Genomic DNA, 22,984 nt, shown 5'->3' with positions numbered 1-22,984 from the left:
CCAAGAAACCACCATGCCTAAATGACTCGATTTTGCGCGCTGCCACCTGTGGTGCTTGAACAACCTAACCAACAAAGAAACAATCGAAGAGGTTAGTATTTCTCCTCTGCTCAACCCTCGGACACTCACTTTAGCCACATGGCAAACATAGAGCAATGATCAAGTACGTAACATAGAGAAACGAAGAATCAGCACATAACGATCTGGAAAAAGGATCCAAAGCATTAGAATGACCACCTGTAGAAACTATGTCGCTTGGTGCAATGCACAAGCTACCACTCCGAATCAGCCCCTCTTCGAGTCGATAATTGAAAAATTGGCCAGAGTCCCGCAACATAGAGACAATCGTACTTAGTTTTTGGGAAGACATGAGATCAACTTTTCCTGTCACTCTCAATCTTGTTGCCCACGTTAAAGCAGTATACTATTACTCATGAAAGAAACAAAGGGAGACGTGGATGAGCAAGTGGCAAGGGTTATGGACAGCTCGAAGCAAGAATCTGATCCTGATGTACATATTTATGCCCCAATCACTTTTATATTGAATATGGCTAAAATAAGGACATTGGGTTTTGGAAACGCATCAATTGCAGGGGCATCAAGCCCATCACGTTCGAGTGATGTCGCCCTTCTAGCCTATCATTTAATCACCCAGATCAAGCCATACCCTACACAGAATTTTCTCGCATTTAGTCCTCTCAAGGTTGTGTCCAAAATAAAGTGTCAAGTCCAGAAAGAATGGCGAGATGACTGATGGGGCTGAATACTGCATGATTTATCCAAGGGGATCAAGAAGACGGCAGCAATCATCTGTTGGACTGGGTCCTAGAGATTAATGGAACAAGCAGGAGTGGCGGGAATGGAGCAGCTGAGATCTTTTGGGAAAGTCTATGGAAGGGGTTGTCACTAAGATTGCTCGCCTTGCTCGGACGTACTATGAGGAATTCTAGAAACGTTCGTTTTGATATAGTTCCCTTGGAGGAGGAGAATCTGCTAGGATTGGATATTAGTGCCTTTTAACTTCCGTCTCAGCTTATTTGAACTGAGTCAGCATCCGGGATTGGACAATGGCTTCACTGTAAGGATGTCTTTTGACCCAAGCATGAGACACCTGAGAGATGACTAAGAGGACTGGAGGAGAAGTGGGTGATTCTCTGGTCCGTCACAGAGGGGACATTAACGAGCGACGACCCATACTGTCGTACCGATCCTCACCCCCTCCCTCTCTCCCTCTGGCTCACTTATCGACCAACCCAATCCTGGGGGTTATCCTTATATTTCTTACTGGCCAGAAAAGAAATCTATCATACTATACGAACCAATTATTGCATCCCAAATAAAGGCCAGAGTAGTAATATCACATGAAGATGTGGTGAAGCTGGGTAATTCTTCTGCTGCAAAATTGGTAAGCACCTGGGGCGGGGGCGGCTTCACCTGGATGCTCCCGCTCCCGCTGGCACCGCTTGCCGATGTTTATTGTGGCCTTTACTCCACCATGCTGGCCTCCTCCTTGTTCCACGTAGCAGTCAGTAACTCATCACCTTCTCTGCTACTTCATCACTTATCAAAATTTTAAGATTGAATTTGCAGGATCCAAAAATTTGACAATGCTCTTGATAATAAAGCAGATCATACTCAGGTTTCGGGCTATTTCACGAACTTTCATGTTCCGTGGCCCTGCAGGGTCTCGCTGCATTATCCTTGAAACCTCTAGTTTTCACGCCGTCTCCAATAACCAAATCAGGCACTGCATTCCTTTTCTGGTCACTGTGCTTAATTTCGTTTGGGCAGGGTGGTTACAACCCGTCTCTGCAAGCCTTCAGTGCAGACCAACTGGAGCAGCACCAGGGCCAAAACTCACTGCCCCTGACGGAAACTGAACAAAAAGCTGACAAGAAGAGCCTGTTTTTCCAGTGCTGGTATTTCGGTATATGCAGCGGGAGCCTATTGGGGGTCACATCCATGTCCTATGCTAGGGAAACCTTTGGTTGGGTACTGGGATTTGATATTCCTGCAGCTGCTATGCTAGCATCAGTCGGGATTTTCTACTGTGGAAATCGAATTTATGCATATAAAGCAGACGCCAATGTTGATGATGTTGCCAAAGACCGACCGTTGATTGAGCAGATTGTTCAAGCTGTTAAAATGAGTACTTCCAAAACAATCCCAAAGAAAGGAATCAGCTTGCCGATTGGAAACTGCCACAAGGTCGAGCTTGAGTAAGTCCTCCGGAAGAAATATATGAGAATTGATTATTGGACCGACAAGCAAAAACTGAACAACAAAGCTGTCCTAACGACTGGATCTTTGTCTTCCATTTCGTGCAGCTAGGATGCAAGAGAAATCTCTGTACCATAAGAAAAATGAGGTATTGGACATGCCGAGTGAGAACCACAGTATGTTTGCTGTCACTTTCAACAACTACCAACATTTTTCACCAAGCAAGGTACTTCAATGAAGAGAAGCACCGGGTCAGTGACCAGCTTTGAGGTCCCACCGGTAACCCTACAGAGCGCAATCACTCGGTCTATAATCCTCTTGATGTCTATGTATGACAAGATCCTAGTCCCGATGACTCCACTCATTACCCGGAACGAAAAGGGAACAACGTTATGCAGAGGATGGGGGATCGGGATATTTCTCTCAGTTGTTGCAATGGTAACTGAGACATCAACCATAGTGACTTGCCCCATTATTTGTCATTCAATATGGAATCACATCGTATTCCTAGCTATTTCAATATTCCTCTGTATCTCTTCACGAATCTTATGACCGATCAGGTAATCGCAGCGTTTGTGGAAATGAAGAGACTCGAGATGGTGGGAAAAATGAGAAAAAAAATAAGCATATTCTGGCTGCTGCCTCAGTACAGCTTACGAGGAGTTTCGGATGTCTTCACTGTGGTCGGGATGCAAGAATTTTTTTCAGTGAAGTTTCCGGTAGGATGAGAATTGTGGGATTTGCTCTCTATGCCAGTGTTTTCGGGGTGGGAAGCCTTCACGAGAGGAAACAGTTGTTTTCGGGACGAGATGACTGAAGCTCGCCTCAACAATATTACCGGATTTTGGCCCTATTGAGCTTCTTGATCGCTCTGCCATCACTGTCCAAAAGCTTATGAAAATACTTATCAAGCGATGATCTGTTCATGGTTGAGATGAGACCACCCTAGGAATTGATCTTACATTGCCATAATATCGCAATATCATCAAAATCACGTCCCTTCCCAGTGCGCAATCTATCCACGGTGTCTTATATCCAGCTTCCTGGTTGGTTTTAGTTGGATTCTCTCCTAAAAGATCCTCGTAGCAGACTTGAAGGACATGTTATCACTAGAGGTGTCGCGTGGATCCTAGCTAGGAATGTTCAATGTATCCAATCCACAGGTAGTTTTTCTCCTTGTCGATAGAAGGTGTCAAGGTAGAATCAATTTCCTAGAATTACTGAGATGACGGAGGGTGAAGTACAAGAAACATGAGGGATGGGGCACAACAACTAGGAGGGCCAATTTGTAGAGCCATTGCTCGCTTCTTTCTTTATACGTATTCGCTCTTATAAAGACGATAATTGAGATGAAAAATTCTGCTTCTACATTATTTAGAGACAAATATTTCCGTCTGTCTCAAAAAGCTTCATTGCAAAATAACTGATGAAATCATATTATCTATATCTAATATAGAGTATGAACATCCATTATATTGTTATTAAATCGAAAAAACGGTAAGCACACAAAACTTAAATTTTATCTACTACGCTCTTAACAAATCTTATACAAACATGCAAAAGATACGTAATTTTCTAAAAAATTATATATGATATAAAAATTGTATACCAATCATATTAAATAATAGAACATTTGGATGTTCAATTTAATAATTTAGCATTATACCTCTTTATGATTTAGGAGAATTAAAATATGTAATGGAATAGAAAACTATATACAGATATAAATTTTATTCATAACTTTAATATTGATACTTTATTTTCTAAAAACAATAACACAAAATGGAACCCGCGACCAAGTGCGGGGCCATTTTAACTGTTCTATCCAGTATAACGGGATGTAACTTAATTTGTCCACACCAAAATCTATCATTTGTCTTGTAATTAGATATCAACAACTCAGATAAAAATCTATCATTAGTCTTGTAATTAAATAACAACCATAAGCACCTCGGATGGCAGCGTCTGCTGGATCTCTAAGGCACTCCTCCTCCACTCTTCTCTCTCTCTCTTGGTACCACCATACTCGCCGATGATGCATCCCCGCGATGATGGGTGTCGGTGGTCGATGATAAGTTTCTCAAGTGATGCAGCACACTTAGATGATTGCACTGCAAGCTCAGATTCCACCTCCCGCCCCCTAAACCCCACAATCTCTATTACTCGTAGAAATTGAAGATTCAAGTTAGCAAATTCCTCACAGATCTTTAGCTCTGGGTCGAGTGGAGACACCTATATATTCAATTAAAAAAAAAATAAGATGAAGATTCTGCATTCCAATAATATCTTTATCTATGTACAATATACAAGAGCTAGAATGGAACTCCAAGTCATGCCACATGTAAGACAAAGGAGGCCTTATATTAGACTCTTTTTATCCCAACAAATTGATAATGATATTTAGCTTAATATTATTGTGACATGTTGTAGATCATTAAATATATTAAAGTATATATAACTACGAAAGAAGTTGTAAGGTCTAACCAATTTAGTTGAGACCACCTGTTGGATTTTTAATAATCTTTATAGATCGTATAAAATTGCAAAGAAATTTTTTTAAAAAAAAGTAGTAGTATGCAATCAGTTCTCTTGAGATATGAACACAGTTGATCGAGGAATGGAAAATTTTGAGAAAGTGAAAGATTAAGAACATTTTTAGCTAATAATTTTTTTTTAGACAATAGCCTGAGCATTAGCACAGGCCGATCGACTAGTTTATTTAAAGTGGAACCAATTAAGAAAGAGAAAGCCGACAACTCACCACCAGCAGTGTTAGGTGTTGCACGCAGGGGGCTGCCTTTATCAGGGAAACCATACCACGGAGGTTCTGTGCTCGACGAGTTTGATTATCGAGAAAACTTAGACCATCTAATGACAGCTTGAGGTGCTTCAGACCGCTCAGGTTCGGAAGATGAGGCAACCAATTATATACCTGCAAAAAACAATACATATTATGTGAAAACAGTTTAATATAAGATCGAGCAAAATGGGAAGCAACGCAACAGGAGGGGAGCAGCTATAGAGAGACTAACTGAAGTTAATAATTGAAATGTGGAACTAACCATGTGCCAAGACCGCATGCTTAGGTGAAGGGACTGGAGCTGGGCAACAAAGCAGAAGAGTGGGTGAGCAAGAAGATCGAAATGGTCCAACCGTCGCTTAGTTTGACTGATGATCAGATCAACAAGCCGAGGTGCATGCTCGACGTGCACGGCTTCTACCCAACCCGGGTATGTGAATGACAACAGGTCAGGCGTACGGGCCGATATCATGATCGAACGCACAGTTTTGCATCGGAATATGTCTATGTATTTCAACCTCGACACGGGGCCGGTGATATTGACCTCGGATAAAGAGGCTAAATTGCGAAGGTGCAGTCTCTCAAGGAACTGGCACGCCAGCAAGAGATGCTCCAGAGAATCATTACTTGTGGATAAGCCACCAAGGCAGAGCGATTTCAGTAATCTAAGTTTGGGAAATAGACGGGGCTGAATGGAGGGCAACACATAGCGGGGATCCTCGTCTATGTCATCTTCTAGACAGAAATCGAGCTCAAGCACCTCCACTCCCTTCCCTAGGGAGAAGATAAGCCAGGACTCGATCTCGTGGGAAAAGCTCTTATCCAAGCGAAAGCGAATACGAAAGTGATGTAAAGCAGTCGAGCTCCTACTGCAAGTGCCAACAACTTGATCCACCCACTTGACATAATCAAACGCTGCTTTGCCGCCTTTGCAAAACATTTCTTTTCGGCTATGACGAGTGCATGCCGCAACCTTTTCAGCAGAGTCGAAGTCCAAATCCAAGCCGGGAATGCATGACCAGAGACACCTCCATCCATGTGCCAAGATGCTAGTTCTCACTGCTTCTTTCATTGGCAAATGTGAGAGAATGTTTTGAGTAAGGATGTCATCTGGCAGCGCGGTCAGCCGATCCTTAATTTTAAAAGATAAAAATAAAAATTTGATTACATTATGAAGCATAATAATTAGAACATCAGTTCATCAACGGTGTATATAATCTATCGAGAAGGCAAATTACAACTGGAGGAAAAGAACGCCGAATCTCGCAGCAAAAGTGATAATTAATGTGATCCGCATACCCCGATTTCCGAACACTGAGCCAAGTTGAACATTGTCGCCATCAGGATCAGAAAGTTGCAGTCAGTCAAGCTCATTCGTCGCCTATAGCTATAACAATCCAGCAGTCAACAGGCATTGGGAGGAAATTGAAACACAAATACATTAGTAATATATCAAAAAGGAGTAAACTTGCAGGCCAAAAAAACCAAAAAAGAAGCAAACTTGCAGGAGCATTTATGATGAATAAAAATTTAAAACTAAAAGCATCAAAAGAGAGGCAGTAAATCTGAGGGAGAAGAGAACTACCCCGTCAGAAGGATGGATAGCGACTGCACAGCTTGACCTTCCCAATCCTCTATACATATATATGTGTGTGTGTGTGTGTGTGTGTAAAAATGGAACCTTTGTAATCGAACTCGATTGCAGCAGCAGCAGCAGATCGGACTCGATTGGCGCACGAAGCAGCAGAGAGAGAGAGAGCAGCTCGTCAGCAACGGTGAGCTGAGGAAGGGATAGAGACTGATTGAAAGAAAGATGAAGACTTGTTTAGGGAAAGCTGCAGTCAATTAAGCTCAGTCGTCGCCTATAGCTATAACAATCCAGCAGTCAACAGGCATTGGGAGGAAATTGAAACACAATTACATGAGTAATTAGGGGTGTGCACGGATACCGGGTATACCCGGAACCGGTCAGAACCTACCCGATAGGTAGGGTCCGGGTAACTCGTATTGAAAATAATAGGGTAAGGTCCGGGAATCAAAATAAGGAATCGGTGAAATCCAGTTCCGGTTCTGGTTCCAACCTATGGGGTATCCAAAACCGGAACCGGAACCGGATGGTAATTACTTAAAAAAAAAAAGAAGGTAAAGTTACCCTCATCAGTATCAGTCGGGATTGGGAAGAGCTGTTCTCACCACCTCAGTATCACCTCACCACCTGTTCTCTCTCTCTCTCTCTACTCTCTCTGTGGGCGGCGCTCGTCTGCCGTCGGGGTTAGGGTTTCCCTTTCCCAGGGCTCTTGCTCTGATCGAGGTCGGAAACTCCCGATTAGTGAGTGGGAAGCGTCAATTTCATCGATTACTCACCTCCCGTGCCTTTATGCAGACTGTGAGTCCGTGAGGATCACCGGGCAAAGGAGGTGCGATTCACAGTGAAAAGCAGGACTTCGTCAGGAGTTATTGGCGGAGATAGTGTCTTCTGTCACTTGAGGTCAGAGATTCTCGACTTCAAAAATAGTAAGAGCCCCTTCCAGTGCTCTGTTCTCGGCTCAATTTGAGGCTTTTTGGGAGAGGCATCGGCAGTAGAGGTATGTTCGTCGGCCCTCTCTCTCCATTACTGCTTCTCGGTTGAATATGTCTTTTTGATTTGCTTCCTTGGCTGCTCACTGAATGCTCACCTGCTGATTTGGTATCGTTACTCCAGTCTTAAAAGCCCTGTTGATTTGTTCCTTGTTTGTTCAGTGACTTTGAATGCTTCGTATCTAATGTTATCTGTCTGTGTACAAGGCATGGTCGTGTGGTGTTGTTTGGCATCGTGGCGTTGGCACCATCCTGTCAGTTCTACTGACTTTGCATTTTCTTTGGTTGTCTGCACAATAGACAATGGCTACCATAGTGTGATACTAACCTGCCATACTTCAGATTTTTGTTTCCTGACTTCCTTACTACAGTTATAATGAAATTGTGCTTATGATCCCCATATATTTTCTTGAGGAACTTGAATTTGTTCCTATAGGATTGATTCTTAGTCTAGAATTATCTGCCCTTATATGATAACTTATAATATTGATAATTTTCAATGTGATACTATATGCACGAATGCATGATTCCAATTATGATGATTGCAAAAAATCCCAAGAGACTTCAACCAGTAAACTTGCTTCAATGTTTTTTTTTAACCGTATTGAGTTCATAATATTGATTTGCATGATTGAAGACATTATAAGTCAACTTCTGGTTTTCATTCTTTGATTTGTAAATCTAAGCTACAGATTTTGTACTTCCTATCACTTCCATGTAAAGATGGGACTCAGTTATGTTTGTTGGGGGTTTAGGTTCTGTGATGATTCTTGAAGACACATTACTAGTCATTACTGTTGTAAAGAAATGATCAGGGGCACATTATTAAGGAATTCGGCGACTATTGTGCCTGTAATAGCAAGTCCACAAGGATTGAAACTAGCATTTTCAAAATTTGTATTAGTGGATTGAAAAAATTTACAGATTTCAACAGGGGCACATTATTAAGGAATTCGGCGACTATTGTGCCTGTAATAGCAAGTCCACAAGGATTGAAACTAGCATTTTCAAAATTTGTATTAGTGGATTGAAAAAATTTACAGATTTTAACGGGGTACTCGGAACCTGTATTATATACAGGTTTCAGGTTCCGGGTAGGTTCCGATTCCAGGATTCAACAGGGTAGGGTCCGGTTTCAAAATCTTGAAACCGGACCTTTACAGGGTAGGGCGATCACCCCTATGAGTAATATATCAAAAAGGAGTAAACTTGCAGGCCAAAAAAACCAAAAAAGAAGCAAACTTGCAGGAGCTTATATGATGAATAAAAATTTAAAACTAAAAGCTTCAAAAGAGAGGCAGTAAATCTGAGGGAGAAGAGAACTACCCGGTCAGAAGGATGGATAGCGACTGCACAGCTTGACCTTCCCAATATATATATATATTGTAAAAATGGAACCTTTGTAATCGAACTCGATTGCAGCAGCAGCAGATCGGACTCGATTAGCGCACGAAGCAGCAGAGAGAGAGAGAGAGAGAGAGAGAGAGAGAGAGAGAGAGAGCAGCTCGTCGCCAACGGTGAGCTGAGGAAGGGATAGAGACTGATTGAAAGAAAGATGAAGACTTGTTTAGGGTTTGAGAATTCGAAGAGAGAAGCGGTGAGCTTTGCTTGAGAGAACTGGGAAGAAAGAGAAAAGTATGAACACCCGCAGCACCCAACCCAAGACGACATTAGAAAAAAAAAATAAAGGAAAAAAAGAAGAAGAGGAAAGTATATATTATTTTAAAAGAAAATAATTAAATTTCTTAAATTATTCTTCGAAAACGATTTTGATTAAATTGTGACATTTTAAAAAATTTGTATTGAATTGTTACATCGTAAAAAAAAAAAGTTTATATCAACAGTATAATTTACTCGATTATATTCCTGAATCTCATAAATTAGGGTTCCTTATCGAGATATATATTAAAAAGTAATTATTAAGGGTTCATCGTAATTGAATCAAATATATATATGATAAGAGTGTTTTAGCACAGAACGCTAAATAATGTCTTATGATGGGATAGTAGTTCTATTCATTGAATATTTCAACATGAAATCTTGAAGATTCATAAATTACATATTTTTACCCCTTAAGGCTTAAACTAAAGTCTTCAATTATTTATTTAGCGGTTTTTGCCTCCAATAATTTGTACTCGTCCCTTACTCATTTGACACGTGTCCAAATTACATTGTCGCACGTCCACTCGCGTGACACAATGTAATCGGGTAACAAGCAAAACTCAATACTAATTAATCAGACTAATACCGAATCTTTTTTTTTGGCAAATCCGGTTGGTCTTATTTATTCAATCGGTTTATTCGATTTCTCATCGATTCATTCTATCATTTTTTAACCAGTTTTCCAAATCCGATCACCACATTCGATCATCATCTAACAATTGATCTAGAGTTTTTTGCCATGTCGATAAATAGCCGATTTTCGTATTTCTTTGTATCTTGTTAGAAAATTTGTTCGCCGAAATTGGAATTGCAACCCCTTCATTAATTTCGCAATGCATTCAATATGAAAAGGAGCCCATGACGAACATCCCGCCATTGTGATGGAAGCTAGTTTTTGAATACAATGACCAATTCTTATTGACATGTTTGCTTCGCTTCTTCATACCGCACCATGTCTCAAGTTTCTCGTAGTATTCTTGGAGAGTTCGCCGAAGGCCGACCATGTCGATCATTCTAATTTTTTTCCAACTTCTGATCAATTTTTCTTTTTGACATCGATAATTTTCTTATTTTATTCACTGATATTAAGGATATTTCTCAACTTTTCTTTTTGGTGAGTGAATATTTTTTAAGGATACTAATAGAAGTATGTACATTTCACGTGCCTTACCAGTGTTGTTTTTCAGAGTGATACTGCAGTATAAGCCCACAATTGAAGATTGCAATTGCAGGTTCTCTTGGGTTTTCTTTTTTCCTTTCTAATAATGATGGGAAAATGATGTCTAATGTGGAGTTTATCCCTTACCTAGTAAAAGCAGAACCGACAAGCCACTTAAAGGATGCACCTTAAACAAAATAGAGAATCAAATTGACAAAGTCTAAGCTGCAATAGCTTCTTATTAATTACTCTTCAAGAAGTTGATTCTGATGAACAGCTAGATACCCCATATCCAGATCAACACGAACACGTGGTAGTGGAGAATCTGAATTGTACAAGGAAATAGAATTCCATAAAGTCAGGGCAGATATAAACTAAACAAAAAAATAACACCATATAGCATAGATTTTATCCTACCAATTTCCTCCAACCCCACAACCCCCAACCCTGATCTCGGCTCCCCCTTCATCTGTTTTCAAATGAAGACCAAAACCACAGACAGGGAGCCGAGAATGGAGGAGGTGGCTCCCCCCTCTATTCTACCCCCTCGGGCGAGATCGCCGGAGGCTGGTCTCCCCCTTCTATTTCTATTTTAAACAGAGAGGAAGTCAAGATCAGGGGAGAGGGCTCCCCCTGCCGGTCGCCCCACCTTGGGCAAGGTCGCTGGAGGCTCGACCGGTGTCCGATGATCTTGCCCGAAGGGAGGCGACCGATGGGCGAACCCCTCACTGTCGATCTCAGCTCCTCCTATTTGAAAACAAAGACAGAAGGGGAGCCGAGATCTGGGGGCGGGGAGGGCGTGACCGCTGATCTTGACTCCCCATTTTTTTCTTATTATCTCGTCCACATGCCACGTCCACATTTGCAGGAAGGCCCGCCATCAAACCAACCTAGCTTATCTTTAGTGCTTTTGACGTAAAATAAACGGCATGCTAGATCTGAAAGGGAAATTGGTCATTTGTGCTAGGGCGTACTAACTTTTGAAAACGTGTTAGGAGGTGAAAATCGAATAAAACTTGTGCTATATGGTGCTATTTTCCGTAAACTAAATTATTTGAAATAGGCAAATAAGACCTCATAGACCAAGAGTAACTGGGAGCATATCGCTCTACATCATCAGATCTCTCAACAGTTGAATCTCTATGAAACTTCTAAAATTATCAAGCAACATACTTTGTATGATTGTACTTACAGTAAAATCTGTGCAAACACTGAAAGAATTGGACTGTAAATCCCATCAATTATTCATCATCATCCAAAGTCATCCAATATCAAATTAATTCTTCTGTCCTAGAATCAAAATTACAATTAAACAAACCAACTACTTTTGGTCTAACTGTGCAAACCCGAGGACAACTACTTCAAACAGATTTTCCTTTTAAAATTGGATACCCTATTCTTATGGGAAAAAGGCCCAACAACATGAACACGAAGGCTAGAAGAGTGAAAAAGAGAACCCAGGAGATGTTTTCAATAACGGAATAGAGTAAGACACCCACAGAATCCTACCCGCTCAGAGAACTCCTTATGGCATAGGGATCCAAGATTTTCAACTTAGACATAGATAAAGTTTTCTATGGTCGGAGGAGGTGTAGAGATGGAAGCCAACCACAAAAATAAATAACATTTCACACCGTGCATTCCAAACAGATAACAGTTCTCCAGGAAGGAAGGAGATGGGTCTGAAAGAGTCAGCATTTCGAGGAGGTAATGCTCATCCTATTGGGACCAAAAGGGTCATAGGTGAAGTTAATTACTACACTTATCGAACAAAGTAAAGCAATAAAATATCGACAAGTGACAATCACAGATTAATATGGTCAAATATGATAGCATGCAAGTCGAGCGCAGTAAATACAATATAATGAAAGACATTAAAAAATGATGCAATGCATAAATATAAAACAGAAGGAAATCCCTGTATTGAATGTTAGGAACATGGCTAAGGAAGTCCTCGGTAGAGCAATGCGGAGAAGACTTTTTTTTTTTTTTGCACTTGTGCCTGTGCAACCTCTTGATTCTTTTAGTTTATCAGTACAATTTATTTTCTATTATTCAAAAAAAAACTAATTTGTAGCTAAGATCATATAACAACTGCGAGAACAGTTAAAAAGGAAACTGAATGGATATGTATACTTACAAAGAACTGCGCATAGCATGATTCCTCAACAGGAAAAACCATTAGAAGAGGGTGTTTAAAGTTAAGTGATCACAAAGGAACATTAATCGAAGCATAAATACATGGACAACAATGGGACATTAAGAAATGCCATCCTACAAGGCAGGAGTAGCAAAATTTTAGATAAGATAAAGAAAAGGAGCATGGATTAGCAAGACACCATATAAAACATACATAGCTAACAGGCAACACGATTATCGAGTTACTTTTTAATTCTAAAAGGAGTCCAACATGCATTAGAAAAGTTCATGTTCACATTTATCTGTTTTTCAAGTGCAACATTGCAAACACAGAAGAAGAGATGATGTAACAGTCCAATTCTTCCAAGTAATTTCCTGTTGGAAATAAAACTCTTACATGTCTAGACCGCAGAAAATCAGCTTATACAGGAGTAATTTTTCCAAGAGAAAATCAAAATAGTACATCTATGCATAGGTTTGTAAATAGCATGAGTAATGAGCTTAACTTTGAGGGACCGTAGGGCTTGCAGTTGAAGAAAATAAAACCAAGTCTCAGAATGATAGGTCGAGGAGCAAAAATAGATAAACAAAACAAAACAAAACAAAACAAAAACAGAAAAAAAAAATTAAACATATTTTGAAGAGTGAGTCTCAAATCTATGTCAAGACCGTGCAAGAATCTACTATTGCAAATCTCCTAGCTTATAACGTAAGTGACAATGAGAAGAGACAATTAAGTACCAGATGCCTACATCTAGTGAGACCCAATGAAAAGCTATCAGTCACGTGGAACCTGAATAATTAATAAATAGAGTACCTGTCACTTACCATATGTAAGGACGTTTGTATTGTTAGGAAAGCTTAAATTTATATTTTTCATATTAGTCACTTTCGGCTCACGACATATCCCCGATTCCTTTCTACTCTATATAAGATGCTTTAAAATACTTCTTCCCTCAAAACTACTATCTTTCCTTGTTCCTTCCTAAGACTTTCTTTGTTACACTTTCCTACATCCATTTATAGTGCTCATAAGAATTACCGTGAATTAGGAGGACAGTAGCTTATATATTATTGTTGATCCAATAAAAGAAATGCAATGAGGAAAACCCAATCAGCTCATTTTAGGACAATTGTGTAAAATCAACCATATTTATTACAGTATCACGAGAAGATACTCGAGATACTTCGGTATCATGTAACTTTGTCAAGTTTTCCCGTTTTACGTTAGATGTTATAAGGTTTCTTTCTTGACCCCATATTTCCAGGGATTTCTCTCGATGTAAATATCCATATAAACTCCTCTCCTATAATGAAATAGTGTACCGCAGAATTTCTGCAGATTCTTCTTCTGCAACCTTGTTTTCTCTACCGATTTCATCATTGGTTTCATCAATTTCTTCAATATTCGATCCCCTTAAAGATTGATCTAAAAATTTTTTGATAAGAGAAATTAACACGAAGTAATGTGACTAAAGAGTATTAAAAAAAAAGGAACTTTGCAGGTAGATTTACGAAACTAAGGATTAGCATGCAGTTGTACAGGTAAATGATTAACAATACTTGCACAGAGACATTGAAAATATGATGAAATTGAAGACAAAGTTAGAACGAATTAAAATCTGTAACCACCAACTTTAACACCTATAAAGTGTAGAATGTGGGATGACAACTTTTTTCAACCGAAAAAAAGTTGTCATCCCACATTCTAATCCTTTGTAAGGGGCTCAAGATTGAGGTGATCACATTCAAAACGATTCATAAGAAAATTCAAAATGAATTGATACATCTTGGACTTTTCTAACCGCATCAGAGCACACTAAAGAGCGTGAGCATAAGTATGCAAATTGTAGGAAAATGCTATACCCAAATAAAGAGATGTGGCTACCACTGACTGCAAAGTAATTGAATCTAAAACAAAGGAGAAATTTTATTAATTGATGATGAAAGCCTTACCCGTTTACTGGAAACTCTAGCAATTGACTTTGTCTCCCCAAGGACAAGTGCATGACTTCAGCCGACCACCCAGTAGCGCCCTTACTACCTCAATCCTATGGGTGAACTCGCTGAGAGACTACCTGCCATTAGGTGACCATGTCGCAGCAATGAGATGCGATGACCAGACGCCATTGAAATATAACAAAACTTACAGGCATTTTCACGTGCACTTTGGAGGCGCAAGAATGAGAATGAAATATAGAAGAACAAGAAAAAGGTGATGCAGCCTGGGAACAGATATGAACTGATATATCGATGATAGCGCGCTGAGCAGTAGCAGGTAAGGGTTTGTTCGGAACCGCCGAAGAGCAAGAAGAAGATAACGCACCGTGGGAAGATATGCGAATTGGGAGATGGTGATGATGAGTGGCACAACAAGGATAGTAGGCAGGGGGAAGGGCCGTTGGGAGCAGAAACAGTAGGAATTTCAAAAGGGGGCGGTTTGCGGGTGTCTGGAGGTGAGGCGCGCGGGGCATAAGATTGAGGTCGAAGGCGAGGGCCAGAGGCAAAACTGGCAATCGGTCGCCGATTGTTTTTATGGGCGTTTGAATGCGAGTCCAATGCAGAACGGGTGCGTAATCGCCAAAAGGAGGAAGAGGCAGTTGCAGTGAAGGGGCATCGGAATGGTGTTGAAATTGGAAATGGCGTTAAATGGCAGCTGGGTGAGATTTCTTGCACGGGAAAGGTGTTCTGTATAAATGTTGGATACCATTTACCTGCAAAATGGGACCAATTGAAAATGAAAAGGGTTAACTGTAAAGCTTCGTAACCGTTAAGGTTGAGAAAAGGCATTAAATGTAATAACCGCCAAGGGTATTTTAGGAATTTTAAAAAATCTGGAAACAAAAAAAATGAACTTCACATGTATTGTATTATATTATATATATAGATTATAGATATAGATATCCATTTCGTGCATTATTCGAGTTATTTTTTCTTTCTAGAACTGTTTGTATTATTGATTCAAGCTAGTTATATTATCTGTGAGAGCTCATTTGTGCGATAAATAGTTTTAAGAATATAAAAATATTTAAGAATGAAAATAAAAGCATTAGTGAAAATGACCCTGATAAAAAACGAATAAGTTGGAATATTTATTATTGATGTAGGCTCATTCTATAATCCGCTTAAGCATATCTAACTGAAAGGATACCAACAAGTAATTTTTAAAGACTTCGAGCAATACTAATTCTGGTTAATTAAATGACTTGCCAAGGCCGAACTTCATATTCTATTCTTGTCTATAGTCTTAGTTGTCCATTAATGTAGCAATGATGACGACCATCTAATAAAAACAAATATTTGGAAATACAATTAACTTTTATTTTGTTTTTTACTCAAACTAATTGTAAAGTCTGGTAAAGTTCCTTTGTGTTATAAATAGTCTTAGGAATATAAATAAAAATATCAGTGAAGGGAGCCCTGATGAAAACTAATAAGTTCGTACGTTGAACTTGACTAATTCGATAATCCACTTAAGTAAATCTAACTAAGTGGATGTAATTGTAAAATGACAATTAGAGATAAATGGCGGTTAAATGAATGGTATTTTTTAGTTTTTGTACATATCTTCGTGAATTTAATTTACTTTTTAATTCCATAATTTTAGGGACCATGATCCCTATAAAAAAAAACTAATATTTCATATTTTTAGGATGTTGAATTAAGGAAATTATTTTTTTGAATATTTTTGGCGGACAATTGAAAAAAAAAAGGGGTTTATTCACCGGAAGCCGCGACGACGTTGATAATCTTTAAAGCAACAACTTTGTTTTCCTTCCGCCATACCGGCAGTTTCTCTGTCTACGCTCTTCAGAGAGAGAAAGTTCTCTCTAACAGATTGCTGTGAACAGTTCTTCGCTCAGGTTGTATCTCTCGTGTCCTGATCTGAGGAATTCTTCATGCAAAATTCATTTCAGTCCGTGTTGAGACCTATTGAGAGTTTCAATTTGGTCTTGCAAAGGATTGATTAGAGAGAACCTGTAGTTTGATTTGGTGGAATTTGCTATGAGCTCTACTATTGAAAACTCGAAGATTGATCGAACTACTGGGATGATCGGGATTTTATCTTGTGCACCCGGTGCATCGGATGATCTTAGGAATCATGCAGCTATCGACTCTGCTCAATCATGGAGTCAAATGTTTTTTGGCGGCGTGAAGAGTTCACGGTTGCAGTACCATGAACCAGAACTCGCGAAAGGGCGGCGATTGGTGAAGCCTCCCAAGTCTGTATTTGATGAAAGAGCTAAAAGTTGGAAGAACGCGCTTGTCGGCCAGCTAATTGGTTAGAGATTGAACCAGTCTAAAATCTACTCAACTGCTAACTGCCTATGCAGGAGAAATGGGCAGGTCATCAATTTGGAATTAGAGAGTGGGTTGATTGTATTTGATTTTGAGTCAGCAGAGAGTCGGGATTGTATTTGATCTTCAAATGACTAAAATCTTGACATGGAATATTAGGGGCTGTAACAGGCCCTTAAAGCACCAGGAAGTAAAAAAGCTGGTTGCTTCTAAAAAGATAAACATTTTTTGTATCTTGGAGACTCGAGTGCATGAAAATAATGTTAATATTATAAAGGATAATATGTTTGCGGAGTGCAGTTTCATTAACAACTATTCTCATCATCCCTTGGGCAGAATATGGATTTTCTATGACAGATCTGTGATCCTCTCAGTTGTTAATATGTCCGACCAAGGAATCCATTGTCTTGTTTCGCTGGAGGATAATACTAAATTCTGGTTTTCAGCCATCTATGCTGCTAACACTGCCAATGAGAGGGTCCACCTCTGGAATTCCCTAAGGCACATCAAATCTGTTGTTGGGTGCTTGCCTTGGATAGTGGCTGGTCACTTTAACGTTGTGAGAGATGCAAACGAGGCAAGTAATGGTGATACTAGCGAGCTTCCTGGTATAGAGGATTTTAAAGCCCTCATTGAAGATACTAATCTTCAAGACCAACCCTCGATTGGAAGCTTCGGCACTTGGACCGACATAAGATCTGATGGTTTCATTGCCAGGAAACTAGATCGGGTGCTTGTTAATGAACATTGACTAAGTCTGTATCCTAGCTCCATTGTGGAGTTCTCAGCCCCATTAGTTTCTGATTATTGCCCTAGTATCACCTCAGTGACTCGAGAGAAGTTTCATGAAAAGAGCTCCTTTAAATTTTTTAATTTCTGGACAACAAATCCCAACCATGCTGAGCTTGTAAGGTAGGGACGGTCTTGAGATGTGAAGGGTACTCCTATGTTTGTCCTCACTAGAAAGTTAAAGTTGATGAAGCAGGATTTCAAAGCTTTTAATAAAGATAACTATAGTGACATCTCTAAGAGGGTTAAGGAAGCTGAGATTTTCTTAAAGACACTCAAGCTAAACTACCTGGAACTGGTGATGCGCCTGAGTTTTCTGCTGCTGAACATGAGTTTTATAGTAGTTACTATGAGCTCAGAATTGCAGAGGAGGCTTTCTATAAGCAAAAGGCTCGAGTGAGATGGCTTTTGCTTGGCGACCACGACACAAGCTTCTTTCATAGAACTGTGAAGATTAGAAGATCTAAAAGTAGTATTAAAGTGCTTACTACAGATGATGGCAGAAGAATTGATGACCCTGAAGCCATATCAAAAGAAGCTGTGGATTTTTATGAAAAACTCCTGGGTACTGAAAGACCCTCTTGTAACTGGTGGTGAGGTCTCTACTCTTCAAGATATTCTTCATTTCAGATTCTCTGATGAACAAAGACTTCGTCTTTCTCAGCCTGTCAATATGGAAGAAATAAAAGAAGCTCTTTGGAGCATGTATGGAGATAGAGCTCCCAGGCCTAACGGGTATAGTGCACATTTCTTCAAAGCTTCATGGGACACTGTGGGTAAGGAGTTCACACATGCCATTATGAATTTTTTTCTCTAGTGGTTGATTATTGAAAGAAGTCAACAGTACATTTATTACTGTTGTTCACAAAGTACCTAATCCTTCAAAGATGACTGAGTATAGGCCTATTTCCTACTGTAATGTCACCTATAAATAAATGCATTACAAAAATTCTTGCTAGTAGTTTGAAAGGGGGTCTTACCTAGCCTTATCTCTGCAAATCAGTGCACTTTTTTTTTGTAAATGGCAGGAATATAGGGGAGAACATTCTTCTATCTCATGAGATTGTGAAGGGTTACAATAGGAGGGGTGTGAGTCCACGATGTACTGTTAAGGCTAATGTGATGAAAACATTTGATTATGTTAGCTGTTTTTGAGGAATATTTTAAAAGCCATTGGTGCTCCTGAAATTTTCACTAGGTGGATATTTGAGTGCATAACAGGACCTCGTTTTTCAATTTCAATTAATGGAGGCATGGAGGGTTACTTCAAGGGACTCAAGGGGCTGAGACAGGGGGACACCTTATCCCCTTATCTTTTTATTGTGGCCATAGAAGTGCTGTCCAATTTACTTGACAAAGCAGCTGAGGAGGGGCATATTCTGTATCTCCCATCTTGCAGGAAAGTCAAGCTTACCCATTCGGGTTTTTCTGACGGTCTTATGATATTCCTTAACAGTGATGTCAATTCTCTCAAAGCTCTCTTGGACATTTTTTATAACTTCTATATGATGTATGGTTTGAAGCTGAATCCTGCAAAAACTGAAGTTTTCTGTGCCGGTATGGATGAGGATTCTGTTAAGGAGATGTTGAGTTTAAGTGGCTTTAAGAGAGGTAAGCTTCTTGTTAGTTACTTGGGGTGTCTTTGGTAGCTGGGAGGTTGACTGATAGAGATCGCAAGCCGCTCATTGATAGAATTACGAGTAGAATAGAAGGTTGGGCCGCTAAAAAATTATCTTATGCTGGCAGGTTGCAGCTTGTTAACACCGTCATTCATTCACTTGTAAATTTCTGGTGTTGCCCTTTTATCTTACCTCTGAAGGTGCTGAAGTCTGTGGAGTAGAAATGTAAGCCTTTTTTTTTTTTTTTGGGAAAGGTTGAGATAGGGATGGTAGCGGCGCGAAGGTTAAATAGGAAATGGTGTGAAGGCCTAAAAAGGTAGGAGGTTTGGGTGCTAAGGACATCCGAATTTGAAATTCTGCCTGTAACTCAAAGCTGATTTGGTTGCTCCTTCAAAAAGCTGGTTCCTTGTGGATCGCCTGGGTTAATGCTTATCTTATAAACGGAAGGGGGTTCTGGGTTCTTACTACCCCTAACTGTTTTTCCTACGTTTGGAGGAAACTGTTGAAGCTTAGGAGTACTGCTTATCCATTTATAAAGCACAAACTTGGTAATGGACATTACACTTTCTTTTGATACGACAATTGGACTAGTATGAGTCCTCTTGTTGGGAATGGCTGCTTATATGTCATTCCTTCTCCAGCCTCAGCAGCAGCTGCACTCAATGTTCCCTGGATGTCTAGAATTTGCAGAAGGGGCAGGAGACTAGAGTTTGCAACAACTTGTGTCTAATGTTTGTTTGGGTCCTTGCAAGGAAGATGTTGTCAACTGGGAGGCTGGTAAGAAAGGGAGTTCACTATTTCTGGTGCTTGGGAGAAGGTTGGTATAAGCTTGTCCGGTTCACTCCATGTCTTCCTCGACATAGCTTTATCAGCTGAATTATTATTAATGATAGGCTTGTTACGATGGACAAGGTTGAGAGGTTGTATACAACAGTGAACACAGCCTGTCATCTCTATGGGGAAGAGATTGGGAATTTGAGTTGAGCTGGGCTTCAAATCATCTGAAAGGTAAAGCTATAGAAACTCTTATTCTTAGCCTTTCATGGCATGCATAAGAGTCTCTGAAGCGGGGAGTGGTTGTATGGAGTTTTTTTAGTTGTTTGCTGTATTCTATTTTTTTCGATCTGCTAATCTGCTGGGCTTTAACATCTTTCGGGTCTGCATGCCTGCTTTTATTGGGCCTGAGTGCCATATCTGGGCCTGCAAGCTCATTTTATTTGGGCTTGTTTTGCCTTGTCTGTTCGGCCGAGTAGATATGGACTTCTTGTATTGAAGTTCGTGAGTCTAAATAAGAGCATCTACTGATTTGGATAAAAAATAAAAGACACCGCCAATGCCTGTCGTTAGCATGTAGGAGCATCGCCGAACATATATCGTTCATGAAACTTAATCATATAAATTAACTAAATTAATTCGTTTGATTCATTTGATTATGTAATATTTCCTTTGATTATAATTCTCCAGTGAAAATCTAAGTCCGTCTTTTTATTCTTTAACAATGATGGAAGCCATGGCTGTTTCAAAAGAATAACTAAATGTTTAAACCTAGTCTACTAATAAATCCAAGCTGATTTGATTATGAACGACCTTGTGTTAAACCCATTTCTTAAAAAAGAAAACCATTTGGTTCAAATAGTAGGGTCGGGTTTTTCGTGGTTCGAGTAGGAACAATCAGAGGGTCGGGTAGTAATTTTGACACATGTCGGTGTCTACATGTGACACTTCATTAGTCCAATATATTTGATTATTTTTAACGTGATCCGATAATATTGTAACGTAATTGAAAAAAACTACAGTTTAAAATGTAAGTTTTAATAAAAAGTTTATGTGGCCCACCATAGGACATTATTTAGTGCCATATGCTAGAACTTTTCATATCGGTAAGTAAGAAAAATTGCACAATTTTTTTTTGACGATTGTAAGTTTTGGAATAAAACAAAAAAATTTACAATAATTTTGTACATAATTTTTTATTTTGCAGCAAACACTATTACGCAGACTATCTTTTTTTCGGTAAATTGAGTCTTCATTAAGCAATAGCTAACCAAAGTCAATTACAATTGAATGAGCCTATGAAATCGCAATAGCATCTCGGAACAAATACTGAACCATGAGAGTCGAAAGAGCATCCAAAATAGCCAGTGAGGCCAGTTGATCACTTCCCATCCGAGGTAGAATGTCTACACAACCATTTGCTTCGTGAAAAACATGTTTCAGGATGAGTCGGTGAAATCTGCGGCTCAGTGTCCTGGAATTGTCAATTAAATAGCCCTAAATGTATATATTATTGGAAGAAGCTGCCTCTCCTTAAATTACACAAACTATTAGTTTTGGGGCTCTGATAGCGTTACTAGTTGCTGATGTGATTGTTGATGTGTCGAGCGTTTGTCTCAAAATACACAAACCCATATTTTTTCAGTGGCAGCCGACGGCGCCAGTTGGAGCTACCACCCCCTCCCTTATCTTCTTCCTGTACGAACGATAAAGATTTGTTCTTTCTTCTTTTATTTTTTTGAAATTTCCAACTTTATTTTGTTTTATTAGAACTTTAAAATTTTTTAATTTACTATCATGCAATAAGTATATTTATATAAAAGCATTTATTATGCAACAAATATTTATTCAAAAATATTTGTATTACATTAAATATTTACATAAAAAATATCTATCTTTCAACAAATATTTTCTGGCCAATTCAACAAATATTGTTAAATAATTATTTTATAATATTCTAAAATTTACTTAAGAATATCTATTTTACTTATTTTGCTAGTTGTGAATATAATTTTACTTTTATAATTATATACAATTATTTTTGGTATAATTATATCTGAAATTATTTTTCTATTTTTTAGAATTAGGTTCATAGTTTGCCTTCTTTCAATTTTTTTAAAATTTACAATTATTATTTCTATAATTGTTTTACTAATTGCAATTACATTTATTTTATTCTTTCAATTATTATATTTTAAAATTTAAATTGACACATTTATGTCAGAAACATGATCATATTATCCAAAATTGGTCTGAGTAGTACCACATAAGGTATCATAGGCTCGTGGTGGTCACGAACAAATCGCTCAAAAATCCTGAAATTACTTTGACCAGTCGATGATGATAAATGAGGTCAATTGCCATCATTAGCACATGCTCCTAAGGGAAAATGTGATTTGCAACTGGTTGGACAACACCGACGCTATCACTTATTGAGGGAAAGAATAACAACTATCAAAAGTATTTTATTAGAAACATTACTTGCCATAAGGTTACTCATAGTGGTCATTGCATGCGGTAGCCAAATTTATATTTCACATAATACACATGCTCAAATATATTGTTTGAAAAATATTTATTATCCATTACTATTATAAAGAGAAATAACTCATTTTCGTCTCACTTTTAATTTTTAGAATTGTAATTAATAGCATAATTTAAAATAATAACAACCACAAAAATTGAGGTTAAATTTGTAAATACAACAAAATAACAACCTCAAAGTCACCCCATCTTTCTCTCATCCACCGCCCTCTCTACTCGCTCTCTCATGTCTAATCTGCAGTTACCAATTTAATACAATCACAGCTCCCTCTTTTTTCTTTTTCAAAACTTTATTAATAAATTATTTCGAAAAATCAATATATGTTAGACTTTCATTTATTTATTCTTCTTGTACACAATTTAGAGCGATTTATATTATGTTATTTTTTTATTACGTTATAA

The 22,984-nt window shown here is 38.8% G+C and overlaps 2 protein-coding genes and 1 pseudogene across 14 annotated transcripts; 2 read left to right on the top strand and 1 right to left on the bottom strand.

The window, feature by feature from the left end:
- Positions 1–433: 433 nt before the first annotated feature.
- Positions 434–3,161, top strand: LOC116197313 (annotated as a pseudogene).
- Positions 3,162–3,932: 771 nt separating this feature from the next.
- Positions 3,933–9,277, bottom strand: LOC116195349 (putative F-box/LRR-repeat protein At5g02930). 10 transcript variants are annotated; one of them, XM_031524469.1, is made up of 7 exons: positions 8,924–9,276; positions 7,173–7,886; positions 6,606–6,818; positions 6,320–6,407; positions 5,283–6,152; positions 4,982–5,152; positions 3,933–4,452 (listed from the first exon to the last, which is right to left on the bottom strand). In XM_031524469.1, exons 4-7 carry the CDS (start codon positions 6,392–6,394, stop codon positions 4,150–4,152), a joined length of 1,419 nt encoding a protein of 472 aa, XP_031380329.1. In that variant the 5' UTR covers positions 6,395–6,407; positions 6,606–6,818; positions 7,173–7,886; positions 8,924–9,276; the 3' UTR covers positions 3,933–4,149. The 10 variants fall into 10 exon arrangements, with proteins under 10 accessions (XP_031380329.1, XP_031380332.1, XP_031380335.1 ...); XM_031524472.1 differs by having other exon boundaries at positions 6,606–6,800; XM_031524475.1 differs by having other exon boundaries at positions 7,385–7,886.
- Positions 9,278–18,298: 9,021 nt separating this feature from the next.
- Positions 18,299–20,412, top strand: LOC116195350. Of its 4 annotated transcripts, none has more exons than XM_031524479.1 (2): positions 18,299–19,256; positions 19,906–20,412. In XM_031524479.1, the coding sequence occupies exons 1-2, from the start codon at positions 18,899–18,901 to the stop codon at positions 19,992–19,994; spliced, it is 447 nt and encodes a 148-aa protein (XP_031380339.1). In that variant the 5' UTR covers positions 18,299–18,898; the 3' UTR covers positions 19,995–20,412. The 4 variants fall into 4 exon arrangements, 1 of the variants encoding a protein (XP_031380339.1); XR_004154630.1 differs by having other exon boundaries at positions 19,118–19,256; positions 19,519–20,412; XR_004154629.1 differs by having other exon boundaries at positions 19,145–19,256; positions 19,392–20,412.
- Positions 20,413–22,984: the final 2,572 nt, after the last annotated feature.

Source organism: Punica granatum, chromosome 2 (assembly GCF_007655135.1).
Source record: "Punica granatum isolate Tunisia-2019 chromosome 2, ASM765513v2, whole genome shotgun sequence".
NCBI classification, from domain to species: Eukaryota; Viridiplantae; Streptophyta; class Magnoliopsida; order Myrtales; family Lythraceae; genus Punica; species Punica granatum.
Note: the sequence above shows the minus strand (reverse complement) of the source record. Positions and strands in the feature narration are given on the sequence as shown.